The sequence below is a fragment of the Anser brachyrhynchus genome (genome assembly GCF_964034855.1).
Source record: "Anser brachyrhynchus genome assembly, chromosome: 21".
NCBI lineage: Eukaryota > Metazoa > Chordata > Aves > Anseriformes > Anatidae > Anser > Anser brachyrhynchus.
Genome location: NC_137714.1, coordinates 8,987,833 through 9,011,111, shown reverse-complemented (window position 1 = coordinate 9,011,111; position 23,279 = coordinate 8,987,833). Strand labels below are relative to the sequence as shown.

Here is a 23,279-nt window from a genome sequence, read left to right as displayed (position 1 = left end):
CGGCACGGCCCCTCCGGGCCGCCGGGGGGCGCTGTGGGGGCGGGGCCGCGGCCGGCGCGGCGGGGTGAGAGGTCGGGAAGATGGCGGCGGCCTTGGCGGAGGAGGCGCCGGACAACGAGGACTACTACGCGCTGCTCAACGTGCGGCGCGAGGTGGGCGGCGGCGGGCCGCGGGCAGCGCGGGCGGGAGCGGGCGGGCGGCGGGGCCGGGGCTCGGCCTCCTGCGCGCGTCCTCCGCGGGGTGCGAGGCCGCGGCGGGGCGGGGGGGGGGCGCTGAGGGGGCGCTGAGGGAGCGCGGCTCGGCTCGGGCCTCCCCGGCCCTCCTCCGCCTCCGCCTCCTCCGAGCAGGGCCGGGGGCGGCGGGCAGCTCGGGGCGGCGGGGCTGGCTGCGGCAGCTTCCGCCCGTCCCGAGCCCCGGCTGCGCTGTGACCGCGTGCGGCTCGGCGGGTCGCCTCGCGTCCCGGCCGCGCTGCGGGAGCCTCGGGAGCGCTGCCTGGAGGCGCTCCGTGTCCGTGGGTTCAGGCGCGGCGCTCCCCGAGCTCCTGGCTCTGCTCCTGCTCCGCCGGGGAGCCGGCCCCGGCTGCTGGAGCCGCGCAGAGCCCTCGGGGGGTGCGCGCATCGGCGCGGCCCTAGCTCGGGGTGCGTTCAGAGCAGGGAACTAAACTGGACGGATCGCTTCTGCCACGGACGGGGAGTGCCGAGGGAGCAATAGGCGTGGGGGTGACCATCGCCAGCAGCGCGTGAGGAGCGTAAGGAATGCCGCAGGCACGAATCACGTATGGCCAAGAAAGGGTTTTTTTCAGCTCCCTTTCTTGTTGCTGTAGTACTGCAATCGATTTGGTATTTTACAAATCAAAATGGAATCACAGGACTGCGTTTTGTGTTTCCAGCACACAGGACAGCGTAGGAAAGTGAAAGATGAGGTAGTAATTTTTTGAATTAAGTTCTTTTTGTTCGTTTTCCTTGGGATATGCAATAGCTCGGTCTTAAACCTAGCTCTGTGTATATGTAGAAAATACACAACTTTTTGGCTGTATGTTCCTTCTTATTTTAATTAGTACTGCGTGGACTGCACTTTCCAAACATTTCCAAGTCAGATATATATTTTTGCCCGAAACAAGAGGATCGATACCCCTCAGTTTCTTTTTCCAAGTACAGACTTGTATTAGCTGATATCTTCTTTTCTGGAGAGTTCCCGTGTGGCTCTTCTTAAAATCAACGGGTTGCGTTTTTACCTCACTCGACAGCTCTTGCAATTCATGCTCCCAAATGTCATCAATGCGCAGATATGAAGGTTAAGAATAAGATGGGAAGCACGTGGGCGTTGTGACTGCCAGGGAGGTTAACGGTGAGGGCTTAATAGTTAACTTAGCTAGACTTTAAGCTCTTCAACAGATACCAGAAAATTCAGGTTTGGTACAACAGGGAACTGGAAACCAAGTTAAAATGATCTTTGAAGGGGTAATTTCACTTGAGAGTACTAGTTGGTTTGTTAATTACCCCTTGATAATTAAATTCAGTAGTGCTATCCTGCATAGCACTGGTGTGCAGTGGGCAGGGGGGTTGGAACCAGGTGTTCTTTAGGGTCCTTTTCAACCCAGGCTGTTCTGTGATTCTCGTCTGCTGGGCGAATTTTGCGTGATGGGACTGCTAAGCTTAACGAAAGAGTTAACCACGGAACTTTGCAGCTGTGCTGAGCAGAGTAAGCCTGCTGAGCAGCAATTTTCTAGTGTGTATGTGTGTTTAATCTTTTATGGATGTCAGTTCAGTAAAAATGTGGTGGCGTGCTTGAAACATTGAGTGAAGTTGTTTAAGCCCCAAGCAGGGAAATGGTGCACTTTTTATTACCAAAATTCCAGGCAAAATTAAAAATGTAACTTGCATATGATTATTACTGACTTATGCGTTTCATTGCAATTTGAAATGATGTCAGTATTTCTTTAGTGGTTTCTGAGAGCTTATCACTCATGAAATATTGAACCAATGACCCAATCTATTCAGTGATGATGAAAGGCCCAATCTAACGTTTTATTGAACGTGGCATTTATGAAGAATGAAACTGCTCATTTCTATTATATAATCAATAGCACATTAAGCCATTTATCATTAATTTGATTAACAAATGTCATTTTAGAGCTTTATATTCCCCTACCTTTTCAATCTAGTTTAAATTCAATGTCCAAGAAAGCACAAGGTAGTAAAAAGAAGGTAGCTGGGCTGTAGCTACCTGACTGTCTTGGTAATGGCAAATTTAGCAGGTTTACTTTTGCTATATCATTTAGAAAAAATAACATTAAGTAGTACAAATGTGCAAAGAAATCATCTGTTCTAAGGTGTTCTAAAAATTGAATGGGCTTGTAGTAGTTTTGGTATGCACATGAAAGCATTTCTTCAAATGGAAATCCTCACTCTCCTTGCCACAAGTCGGAAGAAGATGGATAGTACTCCGGGAAACAAACCTTTATAGCCTTTGGTTCCAAAGTGAAATTAGGAAACTCTGAAAGCTTCAGTCACAGAACGTTAAGAGTAGGTGGAACTTGTGTCTTTAAAATCTGTTATCAGAAGACATTTTCTTGGTGCCCCTTAATCACTTGCTCTGTTGTACTCCTGTCCATTATAATCCGTCACTGTAACAAAAGGGTGATTGCATTTGGTTGAAGGAGGCCAGCAAATAACGGCGATGTTGTTCCATTTTTTTTTAACTCTGAATGTTTCCCCTGGTGTAGAGAAGTGGTACTCTGCTTCCTGCTGCTCTGTAGTAAGTGCCCCAGGAATCGATCCTTGCATGGACAGTTTCCTAGCTGGCCAGTACGAACCTCTCTGAAGTCCTGGGAGCTGCATTTGCTAACCGGGCCTTTCAGGGAAGTTCCAGTTGAGTTTGGTAACTACATTTCTAAATGTGTGTTAATCAGCTTTCAAGGAATAGATAGTGGCTGAAATACAAGGAACTAGGTGAGAAAGGGGAAGCTACCAGGACTTTCTAGAGTCAAAAAGAAAAAAAAAAAAAGTGCTCTGAGATTGTCTCCTGGGAGATCATAAAGGAAGGCATGTTTCATTATTCCATTGGTTCTGAAAGAGCCATCCAAAATCTCTATTCACCAAATGTCTTTGGAATGAGGCCAGATGCCATCTAAAATTCCAGAGTAGTTGTGAGTACAATTTTTTTTCTTGATGCATTTGGTGACTTACTGTTCTTCTGTTCATCCATCTATGGCAGGTGAGTGAATTTTTGAGGGGATGTGGTGTGCCTGCCATTCTCACAGCACAAGAGAGCGTCCTTGCTGTATAGGAAAGGAAATGCCAGGGAGCATAGCAGTGATGGGAAGAATATAAGATTACAGGTTTAATTTTCTTCGCATTTGTGGAAAGTCAACATTTTTTGATAGTTGCTATGTTTTTTGATAGTTTGATATGCTTGAAAGTTGAGGATTAAAATAGAAGTAGAATTTGATGTAAAGCTCTGTATTTAAGTGACCAAGGTGAGTTTGACTTTGAGGTGACTTTTTCTTCTCTTCTGAACTGAATTGGGGAGATAGCAGTTGTGTAATAAAAATAACATGAATACAGATTCCGTTTTTTATTTGTTTGGTTTTTACCTAACTTTTTTTTTTAACTTAGGTGTACGTTGATGAGCTGCTGCTGTTACTTGTCATGTTATTATAAATAGCTTGGAAAATACTGAACTTTTTGTTAACTTAAGTAAACGGTGTGTCCTACAATGAAACAGAAGTCCATTCTTGATCTTGTGTAGCAAAAGTAATGGAATGTAATAGCTGTTGGACTTCTAAGGCTGATTTTGAGAATGGTCTTTTTTAATTAGCCTTGGTTGTATCTAAATTCATTTTTATTGCTTTTTGCAGGCCTCTCAGGAAGAACTAAAAGCTGCCTACCGCCGTTTGTGTATGCTTTACCATCCAGACAAGCACAGAGACCCAGAGCTGAAAACACAAGCTGAGCGGCTGTTTAACCTTGTTCACCAAGCTTATGAAGGTCAGGGGTTTTCTGGAGCACAAACAAATATTATTACAAAATAGTAATAACATTTCCTGATACTTAGTAATTTTTTATTCCCTGTTTCTGTCCTGTAAATCAGAGGAGCGATGCAGCATAAATTCTGCAATGAACAAGATCATAGAATCATTAAGGCTGGAAAAGACCTCTTAAGATCACCTACTCCAACTGTCCCTCTGCCACCAATATTGCCCCCTAAACCATGTCCCTAAGTACAACATCCAGCCTTAAACGCCTCCAGGGGTGGTGACTCCACCACTTCCCTGGGCAACCTGCTCCAATGCCCAACTACTCTTTCTGAGAATAAATTTTCTCTAATATCTACCCTGAACCTCCCCTGGTGCAACTTGAAGCCATTCCCTCTTGTCTTATCTCCTGCATATTATAAATAATCTTTTCACCACTTCCCTGACCTTTGAAAAGACTCTCCCAGAGACTGAGAACTGAAAATTGTCAAACAGAAAGACAATTTCAGCTTTTATGTTTGAACTAATACATCCTGTGTTTCTGTTCCAAAGCAAGTGATTAAGGTCTCCGTTGTCTTTCAGCAAGTTCTTCCATATTCTAAGACTGAGATAAGGACAAAGTATAGACAAGTAGATTTTTTTTCATCCAAGGATGTCAGAGCCCTTTAAAAATAGTCTGAATTAAGCCAACATTTACGTAAATCGTGATATTACCAAAGGTAATAGATAGCATAACTGAGGCACAATGAAATGGGTCATTAGAATTAGCTTGCAGCATTTTAGAAATGTGGTAAGAAGCAGCTGGGATGCAAACTGATTAGAAGCTGGTAGGACTCTTCTGCATTAAAAAATTACTGCTAAGTGCTTAGTGGCACAACCTAAAGAGAAGCTAAAGCAAAATGAATAAAGGTATATAAATATTCCTCTATTAGCTCTCAAAAATGAGCTAAACATTTTTTTTTTACTCTCTTGTTTTCTGAGTGATAAGCATTTGTTTCTTCCAGTTGAAATTGAACATGGGTGGAGTCATTTGCATTGTCCCTAGATAGGCATTAAAACATACAGGAGCATTAAAACATACAGGAACTTTTACTGGAAAGAATATTGAAGGTTTTATGTCACTGCCATGAAGAATAAAATCTCAGGACACTTCAATAATTTTTTTAATTGCATTTTAGTTCGACTTGTGAGAGCACTGACATTCTGTGGTGAATAGGTCTACTGAGATTCAATTTTCCCATTGAAATACATGGCCTTGCTTGGCTTTGTTGCCACGTATATGTAAATTGTTGCTTGTCTAGTACCAAATGTCTGCATAAAATTTTAAAAGAATAATATTAATGTCAGATAAATAATCCACCTCACCTTCTGCCTATTTTTCTCCTTCCTCTTCCATCTCTTAATATCCCATAACTGTTTTCTTTCATCAGAATTCATGAAAAATAGTATCTACCTGTGACATTTAGCAAGTTCAATAATCTTTATGTAGTTGAGATCAAAGCTCAGTTTACTAGTATAAGACTTCTTTTCCCTAATATACACATCCAGCTCCCTGAAGACTCATCAGTTCCTACACAGTCAGAAGAAATACATGCTAATGATAAAGCTTGTCTTGGAACCCTGTTGGAAAAATACTGTGGTTGGTTTTTTTTGTTTGTTTCTTTTAATGAAGACTCTGGTAGGAGAGATTGTACGTTACAATATGCCTTAGAGATTCTTCTTAATTCTGTGTACAGTCTTTTTCCAAAGTAATTGTTGCAGTCTACTGGTATATTTCATCTTCTCTGTTGTATTGAGTGACTTTTTTGGGAGATTTGAATTCTACATGCATTTTTACAATTATCCTGTAGTTGATATTTCATGAGGCTTGAATTCTGTCCTGGAAATTGCTTTGTTGGTGCTTGGCATGTTCCATGTGTTTGACGTGGGTGGGAAAGGATCGATGAGTGGGGATGGTGAGGGAGGTTGAAGACAAGGAGCCAGATACCAAGGAGCAGGCTTTGAACATTAGTTGGAGGTAGATGTTATTCCCATTTAGAAAGTTTCCAGGGGCTGCTATCACTGGATTGCTAGTAATCACATTGTTTGTTAGAGGGTTTATGTTACCCTTAAGTTAAAAAAGCAATATTAAAAACCCTTGTTGAATATTCAGTTAGTCTGCATGTCTCTTTCATGTTCTTTTAAATGTATATTTACGAATTATGAAAAAAACGAAGTTGGAGGGAGGTGGTCAGTGTTTCCCATTATTATAACACAAGAAAACGTTAAAGGTAGTTAATGTAAAAGTTGGACGCACCTGTAGAACAAGTTTTCAGAATTTGTGTTTAAATAACCCAAGTGTATTGGCCTGAACTTTGAGAAGACCAAAAACTGAGTTCTTGCCTCTTTTGATTTTAATTTGCAGTGCTTAGTGATCCACAGACCAGAGCCATCTATGACATATATGGGAGGAGAGGACTGGAGATGGAAGGATGGGAGGTGAGAGAAATTTAACACTTTATAGCCAGTGGAATTGACTAAACCTAGGTTTATCTGAAATTCTTGTTATATTGAGCTGCACTGACACCTTGATGTTAAAAAATGCCTGTCTGCTAGAAGGCATTCTTGTTTAATTTTCTTTCTCTCTTTTTCTCCCTGCTCCCTCCCTGGAACACCATGATGGGTTTTCAAAGAATACTTTTTTTTTTTTTTTGCTTGACAAGAGAACAATAAATCTGACATGGAGTTCTCTAATAGTATATTACCATGACAGGCAACATCTTTTTGTCTGAGAGAAATACATCAGTATTGTCCAGCTAGGCTTGTCTTTTTCATCTGAAACTTTTTTTTCCATACCAGTTAGCCTATGGGTTTGAATTTTTTTTTTTCCTGTCTTGCTGGGAGGGAACAGCTATAGAGTGCTATGAAGAAGAGCTTATCCGTTCCTGGCTTTCCAGTTGTTAAGTCCCCTCTGTCAGTCTTAGTCAATTAAATTATAGTGCTTGCTACAAAATCATATTATATTGGGTCAAGTCAGTACCAAGATCAAGTTTGGGGTTAGTAGCAAGACGTGTGGAGCAATGGCAGCATATAACAGACATTTTAAGCTGTTCATTGCAGATTTAATCTTATTTTGAAAATCCAAATGTAATACTTTTTCTATCCATAACTAGAGCCATACCTATTTAAAACCCTAATTCCCTGAGACATGTAAGGTAAATAGATGTGAATCAGCATAGCCTAAAATCACAAAGCAGTCCATCAGTTTACCTCATGCCAGGCCTTCAGTCATTTTCATTTCTACACCTCGTAAAGAAGTTAACGGATAGCTGTTGGCAAGGGCTGTACCGCAGTGTCTTCTACCTGTGGTCTGAAACCTTCTTGCCCTATTTTTTTCAAGAGAGTAGAAAGAACAAGACCATTTCACTTCTCTCAAAGCATGTGTTTTACTCTCTTGCTTGCCATTTGATCTGGCCCAGGTGTTTGGTTCCAAACTCTGATCATTTAAACTCGTGCAGAGTGGCTTACAGCAGCATCAGGGACAAAGTATTAGAGTGTACCCAGGTCAGTGGACCTCATTTCCATCAGCAGAAACGCCCTGGACGTTCTCTCTGGTAATCTTTTGTGTTTTCAAATTCTTTTTAAACAGGTTGTGGAAAGGAAGAGAACTCCAGCTGAAATCAGAGAGGAATTTGAGCGTTTGCAAAGAGAGAGGGAAGAGAGAAGACTACAGCAGCGAACTAATCCAAAGGTAAGCGAAGACTTCATCCCAGTCTCAACAGTGAATCCTTAAATCTTTAGGAATATGCAAGGGTGATGAGTTTCACTGAAGGGCTTTGGTAAATATCCCCTTTGGTACCAACACTTAGTGCATTACTTTTCCTTTTTTGAAAGTGTGATTTCTTTGGAAAATGTGGGGAAAAAAGCTAAATCTTTGAACAATATTTCTTACTTTTTTTCTGTCGATAAATTTCAGAGTAAAATATCTCTTTCAGCAATTTTAAGAAAACATTCCTTACACTGAAATTTTTATGAATTCTTTCCAAATATCCCAAATGAAACCCTGCAGTTACCTGATAGTTTTTTCCCTTCAACACTGCTGTAGTGTCCCAACAATGTGGGCAAATATTCAAATGCAGCCTTGAAACCAACAGAAAATATGAGGCAGCTACCAAACCAGATGGGTAGTGGAACTCCTCCTGCTCACTGTGAGCACTTGCAGCACAGTGAGCAAAATCAACCTAAGCAGGGTTGGGATCTTGCCAGTTTCAGTTAATGTCTGTTTTAAGAAAGTTCTATTACGCTTTTACAAAGAGAATCATTGAATATTCCATTCTCATCTCTCAGTCTGTTTGAGCAGCATTAAAGTGACCCTAAATGACCCACCTCACAGCTGCGTCTTGGCTATTTAGGGATGTTCAAGAATCCTGTGATGAGGATGGTCTGCTTGTGGTAGCATTGGAATGGCAGGGAAGTGTGGAAATGATGGTCAACCGCTGCTTCCTCTGTCACCTGCTGGGACTTGAGTACTCCAGTAGTTTAGAATAGTAATGGCCTTGCAGGCTCTTGGCTTGATAAATATGTAGGCAAACCCAGCTTTTGTCAGGATTCCCAGTGAGTGAGGTTTCAAAGCTTGTTGAATCAGGAAAATCTTGGTTCTCAGGCAGTGAATAACATTATCTGAGAGTTGCGTCTACATTCACCTAATGTATTTAGACTTTAGTCTACCTGTTATCTATATATTTTTCTTTCTCCCTCTCTCCCCCCCTCCCCCCCCAGCCTCTTTTTTTCCTTAAACTATCAGGAACCATTTTATTGCTTATTTTTTGAAACCCCTGTTAGAAATCTGTTTCTTTCATGTAGGATAGAAATATGGTGGGGAGCCTTAATTTTCCTCGCTCCACCCTGAGGTAACTGTGTAGATATTTACATAGACAAATAAACTTTCTCTGTCTCAGAGAAGTAAATTATAATGAGACAGCAAATTTTGTTTTATTTATAAATGCTTATATTCTTGATAGAAAAATGGGTATCTCCAGAGGTCTAATTGGAAGCTTGCAGACAACACAGATTCTACATCCTGAAGCACTAAAGCACAGGTGGCTATATTGTTTTGGTGCCTTTTAAAGAGGAGGTGTCCTGTGTCACTGTTTGTGCATGGACCTGGAAAGTGTTGCAGAGTAACTTGGGGAACCCAAGAAACATTACCAGTTGATTAACTACTACTGGTGTTGGATTTGAAGGTCACTGGTGTTTTCACAGCCAGCAGTTTAAAGTCACAGTGTTTTCTCAGTGGACATAAGTGTGAGTACATTTGTATTTAGGATTGTATCAGAAAAACGTCCCTCTGAGAAGACCTGTGGTGTTTTGAGATACTCCCCTTGGCACAGACTTTGAATCTGTGTTGGTCAAATTGACTAATACAGATCTCCCGGCTGTTGTGATTAATGTACAGATATTAAGAACTTTCTTGTACTGGAAGGGTAAATAAGCATAAGGTAATATGTAAATATGACTTGACAACATTATTCCAGGCAGGAAGAGATTTCTGGATGCCACAAAATGGGGCAAGTCAAAATGTCTCCGTTTAGAGATGAGGGTGATTGGGGTCAGAAAGGTATTGGCAGAGAGGGCATGGTAATCTCCGCATAATCCTGTGACTTCAGGAATTTGACATTTTATCTGGGCATTTTGCCGCGGCTGTGAGCAGTAAAAAGCGGAGCTGGGTTGTAAGCCTCAGTCTCTGTGTCCTGTGATAAAATTAGCCATCTGGGTGTTTACAGCAATTGCTGTTTGGCATCCTATAGAAATCTCTCTCCAGGCAGTGTTCCTGTGGAATTAGGTAGCACAGCTGTGATCATTTCATACATGAGCACGAGGTTTTTTTTTTTTAATTTCCAACATTTTGTTAGTTCTATAAAATGGTACCAGCAAAATAAAGCATTTTAACCAGAAATGTTGAGCAATAACCAGATGTAGGCAATGTGGCAGGTTTTGATTTGAATCTATTATTTGCTTTTAGAGTTTTGTTTTTGCTGTCAAAGACATGCAGAACGGTTGAAAAGTTTATTACTTGATTTGAGAAGAACAGCTTCCTGTCTGGAGAAACTAAATCCCATTATTTTCCTGCTGTGGAAGGTCAACATTTAAGAAGTGTAGGTCCCTCAAGGCTAAGCTTTGCTTCCATATGTCACCTTTCAGAAGGTAAATCCACTAGAAAAAAGATGAGGATGGAGGATATTCCTCTCTGGCATGTCTCTTAATTTCATCAATAGCAACTCTTTCATATTTGCAGAAATGTTAAACAGAGGTGGTTTTAAAAGGTGATACCAGATAACACTTAGGATGGTTCTGTAGTGCTGTTACTGACTTCCCACCCTGCTGAGCTGGTGTACTTTGCAGCATGTTGCTGAGCGTGCACAGCCAACTTCTGAGCAGAGCTTTACAGCTTTTCCCTGCTGCTTGTACTTTGGGGAGTGTTTTTCCTTTTCCAATGGTCTGAGCAGGTGGCTGATGGGGAATTGTGAGTAGCAGCACTCCCCTCTCTATTATCCGGTGGCATAGGGGGTGCTCTCGTTCTCAGGGAATATTTTTAACATTACCATCTGCTGCTTTTCCTGTACTTGTGTGTGAGCCAGTTTCCTTGCCAGGATCTATAGATCTCTGAGGGTGACTTCACCTGCTTGGCAGGAGGTAAAATACCTGCATGGAGTTCACTGCTCACTTCGGCAAAAAGAAACTAAATAGAGCTTCTGCTGAGGCCGAGGGAGGGACACCACGAAGGAGGAAACCGAGATGCTCCTTTCCTCTGAATGAATCTTGCAGATTTTCACAAATAGGTCCAGACGTTTTCCTTTTGACTTCTCCATTTTCATTGAAAGGAATACTTGTTTTAAAATTCATAGGTGTGAAAACAGAAATCATAAAATTTTGAGTATGATTGAAAGAAATGAGGTGCAATGAATGTCAGGAATGTTTACAACTTTGTACATATTAACAGAGTACAAGCATTGCAGTACAATTAAACATATTGCTATAAAAATATTTTTCAATTTTTTTTTAGTGCAAATACTTATGAAATCTTTACTGCTGCTTATATTCTGATCTGTGTTGAAAATATTTTTTTTTAATTTTCTTTTTGCCACTCAAATTCAACATGCTTGCTACTTAGTTTGATAACCTTTGTTTAAAAACATTTAACTTAGAATTTAAAGTTGCAATCTGGCAGAGGTTCCTCACTGAATGTGGCACTCCAAGTGGAAAACCTTTCTGTCCTGCATCTGCTATGAAGATCTTGGGTTTTATACTTCTTTGAAATGAATAGCATCAGAAAAAATGGCAATAGTTCTCTGCTTTGTTAAAATAAAAGTTCACCTTTATTTAAACATGTTTGGTCAGTCACTCTGGAGCGCATTTATTGGAATTTCATTGGGTGAAATTGGCACTTTGTTTCTCTTTGGCTATTTTCCTCAGTTTCTTTCCAGACAGTTGGAGCAGCAGCACAGGGCTGCACAGCTTCCTAGGCAGTTGGCAGTTTTGCCTTGCTTCACTGTTACTTTGGCCTTGTTTCAAGGAACAACACAACATATGAGAGGCCTGAAACTGAAGAAGTTGTAGCGTTTGGAGAGCAGATCCCTTGAAGGTGACTTTGCAGCTCATGCCTGAAAAGTAGTATTCTGCATAAATGGCAGGACCTTGTCATTTGTATCACCACAAACAGAAAGATAAGCATAATTGATTTGAAATTCAACAGCCTTTCTAAAATAAATTGTAAAAAAAAAAAAAACTGGGGTGCAGCTCTTATTCCAGATTTCTCCTGAAAATAATTGCACTTTCTATGTTTTTTTTATATATATATATATAATTATTTTTTTTCTGTGCAAGCAATCAGAAAATAAACATTGAGAAGAGGTCAGGAATCTCCACAGTACATAAATAGTTGGGAGCCAAACCAAACAGAAGTTCTGAGTCCTGTCAAGCTCTGCAATTCTTCCTTTTTTTAAGGTTCAGGATTTTATTAGAATGGAGTGAGCATGGAAAAATTCTCACTCAGATTGAAATAAGAATTTATTCTGTCCATACTTAGACTCTTTGTGAATGTTTTTTGTACCTACCCAGCTACTGAGTGTTGTTCATACAAATAGCTCAGAGTTAATTCTATGCTTGTGCATAGGGTTTGGGCTTTTTTTGCAACTGGTACATTTTATACGAACTGTAATGCTGTTATGCTGTTTAATTGATCTATAGGGAAGTTTTCAAAAGCCTCTTGAAGTTATATGACCCAGACAAGGATCTAATCATGCCCTTTTCAAATAAAGCCACTCTTGCAGTTAGTATGAGTGAACACAGCAGCAGGTAGACAGACTATTTAGCTGTGGCCTAGTTTTTGTAGGAATAAGCTTTAGGCATTATTTCTGTGGCCTGAGGAAGAAAATATTTACCACTTGCTAAAAGTCTATCAAGCTTTTCTTCTGATTATGAGATATAAGCTAGGGAAAAGAAAATGAAATGTTTGACTGACAAGCTCAATTGCAAGTGAACGATGCAAAGGTTTTTTTGAGATAATTCATAAGAAGAAAGCATTTAGAGAATTTCTGGCCAAGTTCCATTGAAGAAGATTCATTTCTAAAGTATATTGATTCAACTTTAAAATATTGACAAAGTGGTGGGGGAAGAAGAAACCCTCTGTGTGAAAATGTTCTACCTACTTCTGTTACATTTAACAACAGAAAAAATTTCCACTAGTACTACAGGTCGCTTTCATTCCTTCTGAAAAATAAAAAAACTTGTCTTTTATCCAGTTTATTTTATGATTTATATTGCTGTTGTAGAATACTGCAAACATTTCTGTTTGTCTTGAATGTGTAAGAAATGTATTTTAGAGTGGAAAATGTAATTGTAAAAGAAGAAAAAGCCAAAAAAAATCTTTAAACTAGTCGCCTATAAAGATACTTTAGCCAGTTGGCCTGGATATGTTGGATGTTTGTTAATAATAAGTACTTGTTTCACTTGTTCCTTAGGGAACAATTAGTGTTGGAATAGATGCCACTGACCTCTTTGATCGTTATGATGAAGAATATGAAGATGTGCAAGGGAGCAGCTTTCCCCAGATTGAAATAAACAAAATGCACATATCCCAGTCCATCGAGGTAAGGAGGACAGGCAGGCATTGCGTCTGGTGTGGGTCAGGGCCTGAGATAACGAGGCAATGCAGTGCAAGCCAGCAGAAAGCGAAACACTGCTCAGGGGGTTTCTCATCTTTCTTCATGGGAGGACGTGATTAACCAGTGTGGGTGGGAGGAGGCGGCTCAGTTCCTATAAGACTGCATGTTGACAGTATGGCATGCATTTGTGTGAGCACAACCACAGAATTTAGGGACTGGTTTGTACGCTATGGTGGTCCTACTTTCCTGATAGCAGGGAGGCTGAATTGTGATTAGAAACAGGTATCTAGTTTTTTCTAAACACAGAGCATTCGGTATGTAAAAACACCCTGTCCTGATTAAACCACAACACACATGTCATCTGATTTTGAGGATATAGGTAAGAAAAAGAAGGGAAAATGTATATACTCAGTTACAAAAAGTGGAAGAAATTTAGTCTGTTAGCGAGATTAGAAGGGATTGCAAATAAGGTCAGGACTACAAGGCGGTACGTTAGTGTCACAAGCACCTGATACTGTAAGAATTATCTGGTTTTGGTGTATTCTGACTACAAAATTTAGAGCAAGTGTGGCTGTGTCTGGTTCGAACACCTGGGCTTAGTGGATGACAAGGTTTCAACTGTAGTGTTACCTGTCTCTCTGTGCTTACAGTCTGCACTCACCTGCAGGTTTGATCGTGTCTTTGCAGAGTATGCATTAAATGTGTGAATTGGGATCATATTGGTAACAATACATTCATTTTTTCAGGCACCACTCACTGCCACGGACACAGCAATACTGTCTGGTAACCTCTCTACCCAGAATGGGAATGGAGGTGGATCAATTAATCTTGCTCTTAGACGGGTGACATCTGCCAAGGGATGGGGAGAGGTAAGCGCAGTCGATTTTAGGCATTTTTGTATCTAGTTTATTTCAGGCTGCTTGGATTAGTTACCTAGGCTGTATTTTCTTTAGGAGATTTCAGCTTTGTTTCACTTCTCTCTGCTTTCATTTCAGAAAATAGGGATGGCAGTACTGACAAGCTTTCTTGAATGTCCCATGAAAAGAGCTCTTGGAGATCTAGGCAATAGCAGTATTTATAGAGTGGTATCAAAACAAACATATTGTACGGAATAGTAGAACAAAATTTTCTACGTTCTGTTCCCGTTTGAGAAAAAGGAAAGTCCAAACCAATTTCTTTTTTTTTTTTCACTTTCTATTTGGCTATGCTGTCTCTTGGGCCTTTCTAATTTCACTGTCTGAAGACTCCTAGGGACTGAGTGCGCATCTTAGGGGAGCTTGATAGTCTGCCATTGTTTCACAACACTGCTCTGCTCACAAGGGAAATTATGGAGGGAAATAGTTCAACTTGCAAGCAGGTATGATCTAAGTAGCTAAAAGGTCCCAGGTAATCACCTGTGGTGCCTCCTTGTACGAGCACAAGCTCTGTTGCGTGAAACCGATGGCTTTGTTGGAGATGCTTTGTGGCATTGCTGCTGTGGCTGGCAGGTATCTGCTTTCTGCAAGTCCTTTTTGTACATCAGCTGCTGTTAACCTGTTTCCTCAGTGTGTGAGAAATGGGAGTTTTCCACTTAATTGGAAATTCATGGACTGGAGGCATTTGATTTATATTGGGCTTTTGTAATGTTGGTAACATAGGAGCTTGTAGATATAGTCAAGAGTCGGATAACTGAAAAAGTCAAAAAAAAAAACCAAACATAACAAATCTACTTGGGAGATGCAGGTGTAGTAGGAACTGTTTCTGCAGGATTGTCGAGGGAGGCGTCAGGTCAAAGAACTGCCTCTGTTAATGAGAATGGACAGCACCAAATAAACATTGAATAGCAGCCCTGAAAATCACCCAGACTATTGTCTGAAACAGCAGGCGCACTTTGCAGACACTGAGACTGCGCAGCAGCAGAACTGCTGACAACAGTTACTGTGAGGCTGTCCTAAGAGTTCTCCAGTTATCTGCAAGGCCATCTGCATCAAAGTGATGAACATTAAAGTTGAGGACTCAGAGTGCACTAGCCAGGCCTCATGGTTTGCCACTGGAGGGCTGTGGTGGTGGTGTTTTCTCTGTTTTCGCTGGAGCAGCCAGAGTCAGGTGCTAGTTAGCCTGTAGGGCTACAAAAACGGCTTTGTTTTACTCATGATGACACTACTCAGTGAGACACCTCTTATTCTAAATGCAAAGCCAGCAGGAAAGAGAGGATGCTAAAATATGCAGTAAATATTCAGAAATGTGTAAAATACCTGTGCTGTAAATGATGCTTGTGACGTACTTTGTCACTTGCAAAAGATGTTTTCTTCTAACTATTTGGCATTGTGCATTTATAACAGTTGGAGTTTGGAGCAGGAGACCTTCAGGGACCTCTCTTCGGTCTGAAGATATTCCGTAATCTTACACCAAGATGGTAAATATTACAAAAATGGTTTAGCAGTTAATATTTCACGCTAAGGAAGCAAACAGCTTGATTCATTCTCACGTTAATTCTGGATTTGTTTTCTATCCTACAAAAGAATGTCTGTCTTCTTTAGACTTTAGCGCTTTAGTACCAGTCAAAACACTTGTGTTCTTTTTGTGTGTTAGTGTCCTCTATTTTAATACTTCTATTTTAAGGAGGTTTTTTGTTCTACTTCATTAGATTTGTATTTGATCTTGTCATAAAATCATGATACTCAAGACATGATCTTACAAAGAGATCAATAGAAGCTTATTCTAAAATGGAGAGCTGATGTCGCTGTAGTCAGCCAGAAAAATGTGTACGTGTTCTTAGATCAATAGAGGACTAATAGTAGAGGCTCTTTGTATATAAATCTGTATTGCACTGTTTGAGTTAACACGTCTTATGATTAGTTTAAAGATACAAAATCTTCTTCGTGGTAGGAAATTTGTATTTAGTGCAGATACTGAGAAGCTTTTAGTCTTTACAAAATATTATTAAGCCTCTTGTGAAAATGCTACGTTTTTGGAGACCACTGTTACTGTACTGTTTTCCTACTTCAGGAGGAACTGTAGGGTTTCTTTTCCATGAAGCTTTACTGATATTAAGGGCTACCTACTGACCAGAAGACTGTATGTTTCTCACTTCTTAAAACAGAAACAACTTCTGGATTATAGCAGATCAGTAGAAAGCATCCATTTCTTAAGCTAGTTTTGTAGGAAAGCAGTTCTAAGCAGACGACCAGATTTTTTTCTGCCTAGGGCAAGAAGGGCAAAGATTGGAAGGTAGCTTGCTGTGTTGATTGCAGTGCTATGGCACAGACCAGTAAACTAGGGCATGAGCATACTCTTCTGGGGAGGTACTGTGGCCAGTACAGTACAAATTAGTTTGGAGTTTTTCCTGAAACCCCCGGGGTCATGCTCTCTCCAAGATAGTCTCTGCATATTCAGCAAGGCTCACGTGCAAGAGAGAATTTGAGGCCTTCTGGAGAGCCTGATGAGGCTTTTCTCATTTATTCTAGTTTCATCACTACAAACTGTGCTCTGCAGTTTTCATCCCGTGGGATCCGCCCAGGCCTCACCACAGTTCTAGCCCGCAACCTTGATAAGAACACAATGGGATACTTACAGTGGCGGTGGGGCATCCAGTCCGCCATGAACACGAGCATCGTCCGGGATACAAAAACCAGCCATTTCACAGTGGCATTGCAGGTGAGAGTCCTGCTGCTGTATGCAGGGGACAGTTGTCTCAGCTTTTCTGTTCCAGCAGTATTTTGGCTTGGGAATACAGGGTAAAGGAGCAGTTGGTACCGTCTCTTAAGAACGTTTAACATAGGTAACCAGCTGCATTTGACAGAGCACGGCACTTTGTGCCCAGCAACGTGACATCTGATGTGGATTAGCTCAGATTAGGGTTAGGATGGTCAACACAGACTGCACAGATTGTGGGCTGTGACAAGTAAGTGGCAGACATTGCTATGTTTTCTGTGCCACTTAAAGGATAAGACAGGAAATACAGAGGGAACATTCAAAAGTGGCCAAGGGTGTGTTTTCATAAATTTGTGCCTTTTGTATTTCAGCTGGGAATCCCCCATTCTTTCATGATGGTCAGTTATCAGCATAAGTTTCAGGATGAGGATCAAACACGAGTGAAAGGTTCTCTCAAGTAAGTGTGCAAGAGGAAATTTGCATTGCTCAGGACTTGAAGGATGTTATGTCCTGCTTTTGTAGGGCTTCACATTCCACACAAATTGAATGTAGTCTTTTGGAATCTGCTTTTCTTTAGTTATAACGGGTAAACAACTGAAGTGAGTGTCTTGGAGTCTTAGTTCTGTGTGTCTCTTGAGAGAAGCAGAACATAAAATACCTATGTGTTTGATACCTCCATATCATCACCAATAAGAAAGTCAGAAGTTTTTGTAGTCTGCTAACTACTTTACAAGCTGAAAAGGCTAATCTTATCTTGTAGGTACACTGTGAATCTTCCTGTAGCCAACATGTGGTGCACAAAATATATCTGCTGTATGTTTTACCTGGTGGAGAGTTACACTAAACAGAACTCAGTAAAGAGAAATTAGAGTCTTCCCTGTCTTACCAGTTTTTGGTTCTCCCATTCCAGGGCAGGTTTCTTTGGGACCATAGTGGAGTACGGAGCAGAGAGGAAGATATCCAGACACAGCATTTTAGGAGCCACTGTCAGTGTTGGAGTTCCCCAAGGAGTGTCTTTGAAAATCAAGTCAGTTCAAGATTATAATTGTTGTTTGCAGAGGCTGACCATAACCTGCATTATTGTAGTTCAGAAATTCAGGTGGGAAGGTCCCAGTCTTAAGGCAATACAGGTATATTGTCACTATCACTGTAAAAGGTTGCAACTGCCCTCACCTCTAATACAAGCTGTGCTCATATTACTCTGAGCCTGAAAGACCTCTTTGGGTACTGTTGCGTGCATGCATCAAAATACCCTGAAAATACAGCTTAAGTTTTGGAGCATTACGGTAAGTGGATGGAAGATTTCCAAAAATATTATTAGAAGAAATGTATTTAATCGCATTCCATTTATACAACGCTGTACACAGGTATATACTCAAATTAGTGAATTATCTTTAACAAATATAGGTGATTATACTATTAATAAGGCAGTTCACAAATGCCAAATTCTCAAGGGTTTATATACTATAGTGCACTTTTTAACTGTTGCCAGCAGAGGGCATGCCAGGATGCAGAAAATATAAAGACATGAAGATCTTGGTCTCAGGAAGAGCGTTTTCTAAAATAAATGTCACGATAAACCTCAGAAGAACATTAATGTACTCCTTGAAGGCACATGCTAGGGTTGTGAACATAGACCTTCTCTATCAGCATTTTCTTTTCTCTTCATGATGATGTTGGTCCCATTGTCTGATTAAAGTAATGACCAAACAAATTTTCCTAAGATTAATAAGACACTTAAAAGTTACCAGGTATTAGCACAAGAGAGATCTACCTCAAGACAGGGGCTCTTGGTAGCATCAGCTGACTACCTTACCATTGCCATGTTCAGGTTTACAACTGTCTCGTATTTGTGAGATCAGTGTTCATCTGTATCTTGTCTTGTTTGGGGGTTGTTGCTGCTGCAAAGTATATTTAATCAAGCACATTAAACTCTGTATTTCTTCTGACCTGTCACTGTTCTTTTTTTTGTTGCAGGTTGAACAGGGCTAGCCAGACCTACTTCTTCCCTGTCCACCTAACAGATCAGCTGCTTCCCAGTGCTGTATTTTATGCCACTGTGGGACCTCTAGTTATCTACTTTGCCATGCACAGGCTAATCATCAAACCCTACCTCAGGGCACAAAAGGAGAGGTGAGCTAGCAAGACTGTGTTTGAAATACAGAGCTGGGAAGTCCTGCTCAAGTGCTTCTGGGAGTCTGGTGCAAAGGTTGGAATGTCCAGCTGAAGCACTGTGTTACACTACATCGTCAATACTACTGAGTTCTGGAAGGCTACAAAAATATCTTGAAAGGTGGGGAAGAACCTTGAAACCCAACTCATTTGAGTGAGATTGTGGGTCAGTTGTAATTGGGGTGGGTAAGTAGACATTTGCCACTTTGTGGCTGAATCCCATTCATTGTGTAGACCTGATGGGATGTTGATTTCCTTATGCCAGGGAGCTGGAGAAGCAAAGGGAGAGTACTGCCAGCGACATCCTTCAGAAGAAGCAGGAGGCAGAAGCTGCAGTAAGTCTTTCCCGTAACTAAGCCCTCTTAGTTGGAGGAAGTTGTTTTTACTTGGCTTGTCCCTTTGGGACCCAGTGTCTGACACTGCTTGATTTTTACTCTATCCATTGTATTTTGACAGGTCCGGTTAATGCAAGAGTCTGTCCGGAGGATAATTGAAGCAGAGGAAGCCAGAATGGGTAAAGATTGTAACACCACTTACTTGTTCCATAAAGTTGGAGAGAGGAAAGAACAATACGAACGTGGTTAAGGGAGGCATAAAGCATGGTATAATTGCTGTTGTGCACGTATTGGGAAAGGCCCACTGAGATTCAGCGTCTGGTGTCAAAGCTTAGGGATGCACTGAATGTTGTCCTGGGGCAGATTATGTGATGGATCAATAGGATGTAGACAACAGTTTGGATTCATCTCTCCACGAAAGTGAGGTTATGTATAAGAATGTGCGAAAGTTTGAAGTTTGGGTTCCGCTGATCTCTAATCTACACAGCTTACTCTTGGATCATAATGGAAATCTGAGTTCTGATGTTCGCTAGCAATTTCCAAGAGAATCTTCCAAAGCGGGTTGAGTGACATTCACTTGGACTGTCACATCAGGGTGACATATCATGTCATTCTGTCCTATTGCTGAAGACTGCTAACAAACACCCAAGTGTAAATGTTCTTCTGTCTTGAGAAACATGGGTCCAGGCAAGGAGGATTTAAATATCACTGAAAGAAAAAAAAAATAGAAAATGCTGGATGTTTTTTTCATTAGTGTCTGCACAGCTGTTGTTGGCAAGCCTTTCATCACATCTGTGGTTTCATGTGAAATGCAGGTCTGATTGTAGTGAATGCCTGGTATGGGAAGTTTGTTAATGACAACAGCCGGAAGAATGAGAAGGTGAAAGTAATAGATGTGACTGTGCCCCTGCAGTGCTTGGTGAAGGACTCTAAACTCATCCTTACAGAGGCATCCAAGGTAAGTAGCTCTAATGTCAAAGCATATACTCAGGCGCTCAGGTGTGTGACTCAGAATTTTGATTGAACTGTATGTTGTCCTACAAGGGAGTTTCTCCAGTGTGTTTGAAGCTAGTGACTTTATATCAATTTACAGAAGCCACTTCTGTACAACTGTTATGAACCTCTAGGAAATTCTGTTTCTCTGAGCATTTCCAGTGTCAAAGAAACAGTGTCTCAGTGTTCACAGTGTGGGACAGTGTGTGTTAGAGATTCTGGGGCTGTACACCAGCAACTTCCTGACCCCCTGATTCACTCTTTTCTGCATTTAGAACTTGCCACTGGAGAGGTAATTTCTTAGCTTCTCATCTCATTGCCAACAAAGCTTTGATCTTTTTATGACTCCTGGTTTTGTCACTAGTAAAAGGTTTTGGTCAGTTGAAGATCTGCAAAAGTCCATTCCCTGGTGCTCAGTCTGTCCTTCTGTGTTTAAAGGCTGGGCTTCCAGGTTTCTACGACCCCTGCGTGGGTGAGGAGAAGAGTTTGAAAGTGCTTTATCAGTTCCGGGGAGTTCTGCACCAAGTGATGTCAGCTGACAATGAGGCCCTTAGGATACCAAAGCAATGTAAGTAGCTCCTTCCTTCAGGACCCAGTAAAGGATTGCCTCAGATTTGTGAGGCGAAGCAGTGTGCTGCCTTCCAGTCTAAGATCTGGTGGCAGTGATGCTGTTCTGATGCTGCTTGGGATCCGTCAGCTGGAGGTTTTCCTGCTGGCATGCTGGAGTTATCATCTCCCATCGGTTAGTGAGTGGTGGAATATAGAGCATTGCTCTTCCTAGAGTGCTTATCAGGTGAACTGGGCTTACTGAAATGGACTGACACATAATATGCCTCTGGAGTAGGACTGTAAAAGACCTCAGCAGCAGCAATGCAGCTCTTTATACCATCTAATCTTAGATATCCAACCTGAGTTAGAAGCATAGACTTCCTCCAGCTGCTGCTATCCCTGTTAGGCAATTCACATTGCACTGGATTGCCCGTTCAGGACTGACTTGAATGTATGAAGGCAGGTTGGAGGCCTGCACCAGATTTCTTTCTCATCCACATTTATCTGTGTGCCAAAACGTTTTCTCTGCCAGAATCATTTTGTGAGACATCATCTACAAGTGATGTGTTTTACTGGTACCACTGTAGGTCTGGGCAGTTAGCTAAACGGCACAAACCTCTGTTAACTCTAGACTGCTTCATTGGCCCAATTTGAGAAGCATAACCAATTTACAAACTTTTGATAAGTACAGTGGATGTATAAATGAATCATGTTTAATCAGTGACCAGGAATGTTCATGATACAGTAGTTAAGGTCAAGCTAGGATGTGTCTAGAAAGTGGCTTGTATCCATTTACTGTTCTCATCCAACAGCTCACAGAATCGATGCAGACGGCTAATCTGGTGAGAGTGTGCACTTCTGTTACGGTACCTGGGTCAACGGAAAATGCAAAACCTTCCCCCAGATGCTACAAGTTCGAACAGAGACATTTTTATTTTTACTATCTATATAGCAGGTGGTGGCCTACCAATTATGTTAGGAGAAAAAATGAGAGAACCTGCTTCTCAAGGTGACTCCAAGGCAATATTTCTCTGAATTGTGGCTCAGTAACCAATAAAGCGACATGACTCTGAACGCGCAGTGCTTTCTGCTGAGGTTGTGTGAGCGGGCACTGAGCACCACCCATCATGCAGCCATCTTTCCAGTTGCAATTTAGCCACAGTCCATTTGTGCAGTCTCACATGTATCTTCCTGCACTGAACAAGGAAGACGACTTGTTCTCGCTTCTCCACGTGCTTACTGGGGTAGGTAACATAACTTTTTCTACTCCTGAGGGAAAGTTAAGTTCTCTAAGTTAAGGCCACCTCCAGTCTTTTGTGTAAATCCTGTTGTTGGAAAGAGGATGGAACTTGTTTTCCATCCCAATTCTGTATTTGAAATGTACTTGTTAAGAACAAGTATGTTTGGAATGAAGCTCTTTGCTTTTTGTAGTAACATGGATCTCTTCCGTATGAATCCGTTCAGCTGCTCACTTCAAACACTACTATTCCAGACAAGGACAATAGGTATAATTGTCTTATTAACTCTTCTTCTGCCACTTAGAACCATGTCCTGTCAAGGTTTTCAGGAAAGTAGGAAAGCAAACTGGGGAGAAGGGCAATTCATGTAATTTATTTCTAGGAAAAAGAGAAACGTAATTTACAGAAGTAAACCAGACCAAAGTGAGGAAAGAAGCCAAATGGAGTAAAGAGCTGAAAATGTAAAGTTCAGCTTTCTTCTTAAAAAGCATCAGTTGTGACATAAATTGGCTGGGTTAGTCTTGCATGGAAGCCATGCTAGCGATTTACCAGCAGTCCTGTCCTAGTGACACAGCAAATAGAAATGGCAGCCCTGTAGTATCTACTAAATGCTGTGTATGTCAACACTGCGGAAGCTGGGGGGGATGTTGGTTACAGAGAAAAGGAATACTTGTCTGAGTCACAGTTCTGCTCTTGATGAGTCCTAGAGCAGCCTTCGTGGCTTACATGCGTGAGACAGGAAAAAAAAGTATCTTGGCAGTGCATTGCTGCTCTTGACAATTATTACCCTAAATCATTTCCTGACATGTACCTGGTCCCTTTTTCTTTTTGACCATGGTTCTCTTTGCTCAAGTCCTGATCTTAAATGCCCTGCTGCAAGTAACTAACAAGAGAATTAGATTTCCAAAAACAGGCTTACTTGAGCTGGTCTGCAAGAGGTGCCCCCACTCCCAAACAAGTTTATACAATTAAGTGTTGTTCACTTTTTTAAATAAAAACAAAACTCTTCAGTTGTGACCAGCTCCTGCTGTAGGTTTTTATTTCACTTACGATCAATGTTCTGTTGATCTGATATTAAATGTAAAATATGAAATAAATTATATTCAGCTGAAAGCTAGCCAGTGCTCCCTTTGCATCTTTAAGACAGTATTGAAAATAAACTCTCTGAAAATCAAGGGTTGCAAGTTGTATAAATGTTACTGCACCCCATGTCCTATCCTGCTTCTTGACCTCTTTTGAT

The 23,279-nt window shown here is 41.2% G+C and overlaps 1 protein-coding gene across 3 annotated transcripts; it reads left to right on the top strand.

Moving 5' to 3' along the window:
• Positions 1-21,875, top strand: DNAJC11 (DnaJ heat shock protein family (Hsp40) member C11). 3 transcript variants are annotated; one of them, XM_080563992.1, is made up of 17 exons: positions 741-764; positions 890-922; positions 3,860-3,989; positions 6,381-6,454; positions 7,605-7,706; positions 12,976-13,104; positions 13,866-13,988; positions 15,441-15,514; positions 16,566-16,755; positions 17,124-17,209; positions 17,663-17,779; positions 18,730-18,885; positions 19,190-19,259; positions 19,381-19,438; positions 20,075-20,217; positions 20,691-20,820; positions 21,614-21,875. In XM_080563992.1, exons 1-17 carry the CDS (start codon positions 756-758, stop codon positions 21,637-21,639), a joined length of 1,650 nt encoding a protein of 549 aa, XP_080420118.1. In that variant the 5' UTR covers positions 741-755; the 3' UTR covers positions 21,640-21,875. The 3 variants fall into 3 exon arrangements, with proteins under 3 accessions (XP_080420116.1, XP_080420117.1, XP_080420118.1); XM_080563990.1 differs by lacking the exons at positions 741-764; positions 890-922 and adding an exon at positions 1-152; XM_080563991.1 differs by having other exon boundaries at positions 508-922.
• The last annotated feature ends 1,404 nt before the right edge of the window (positions 21,876-23,279 follow it).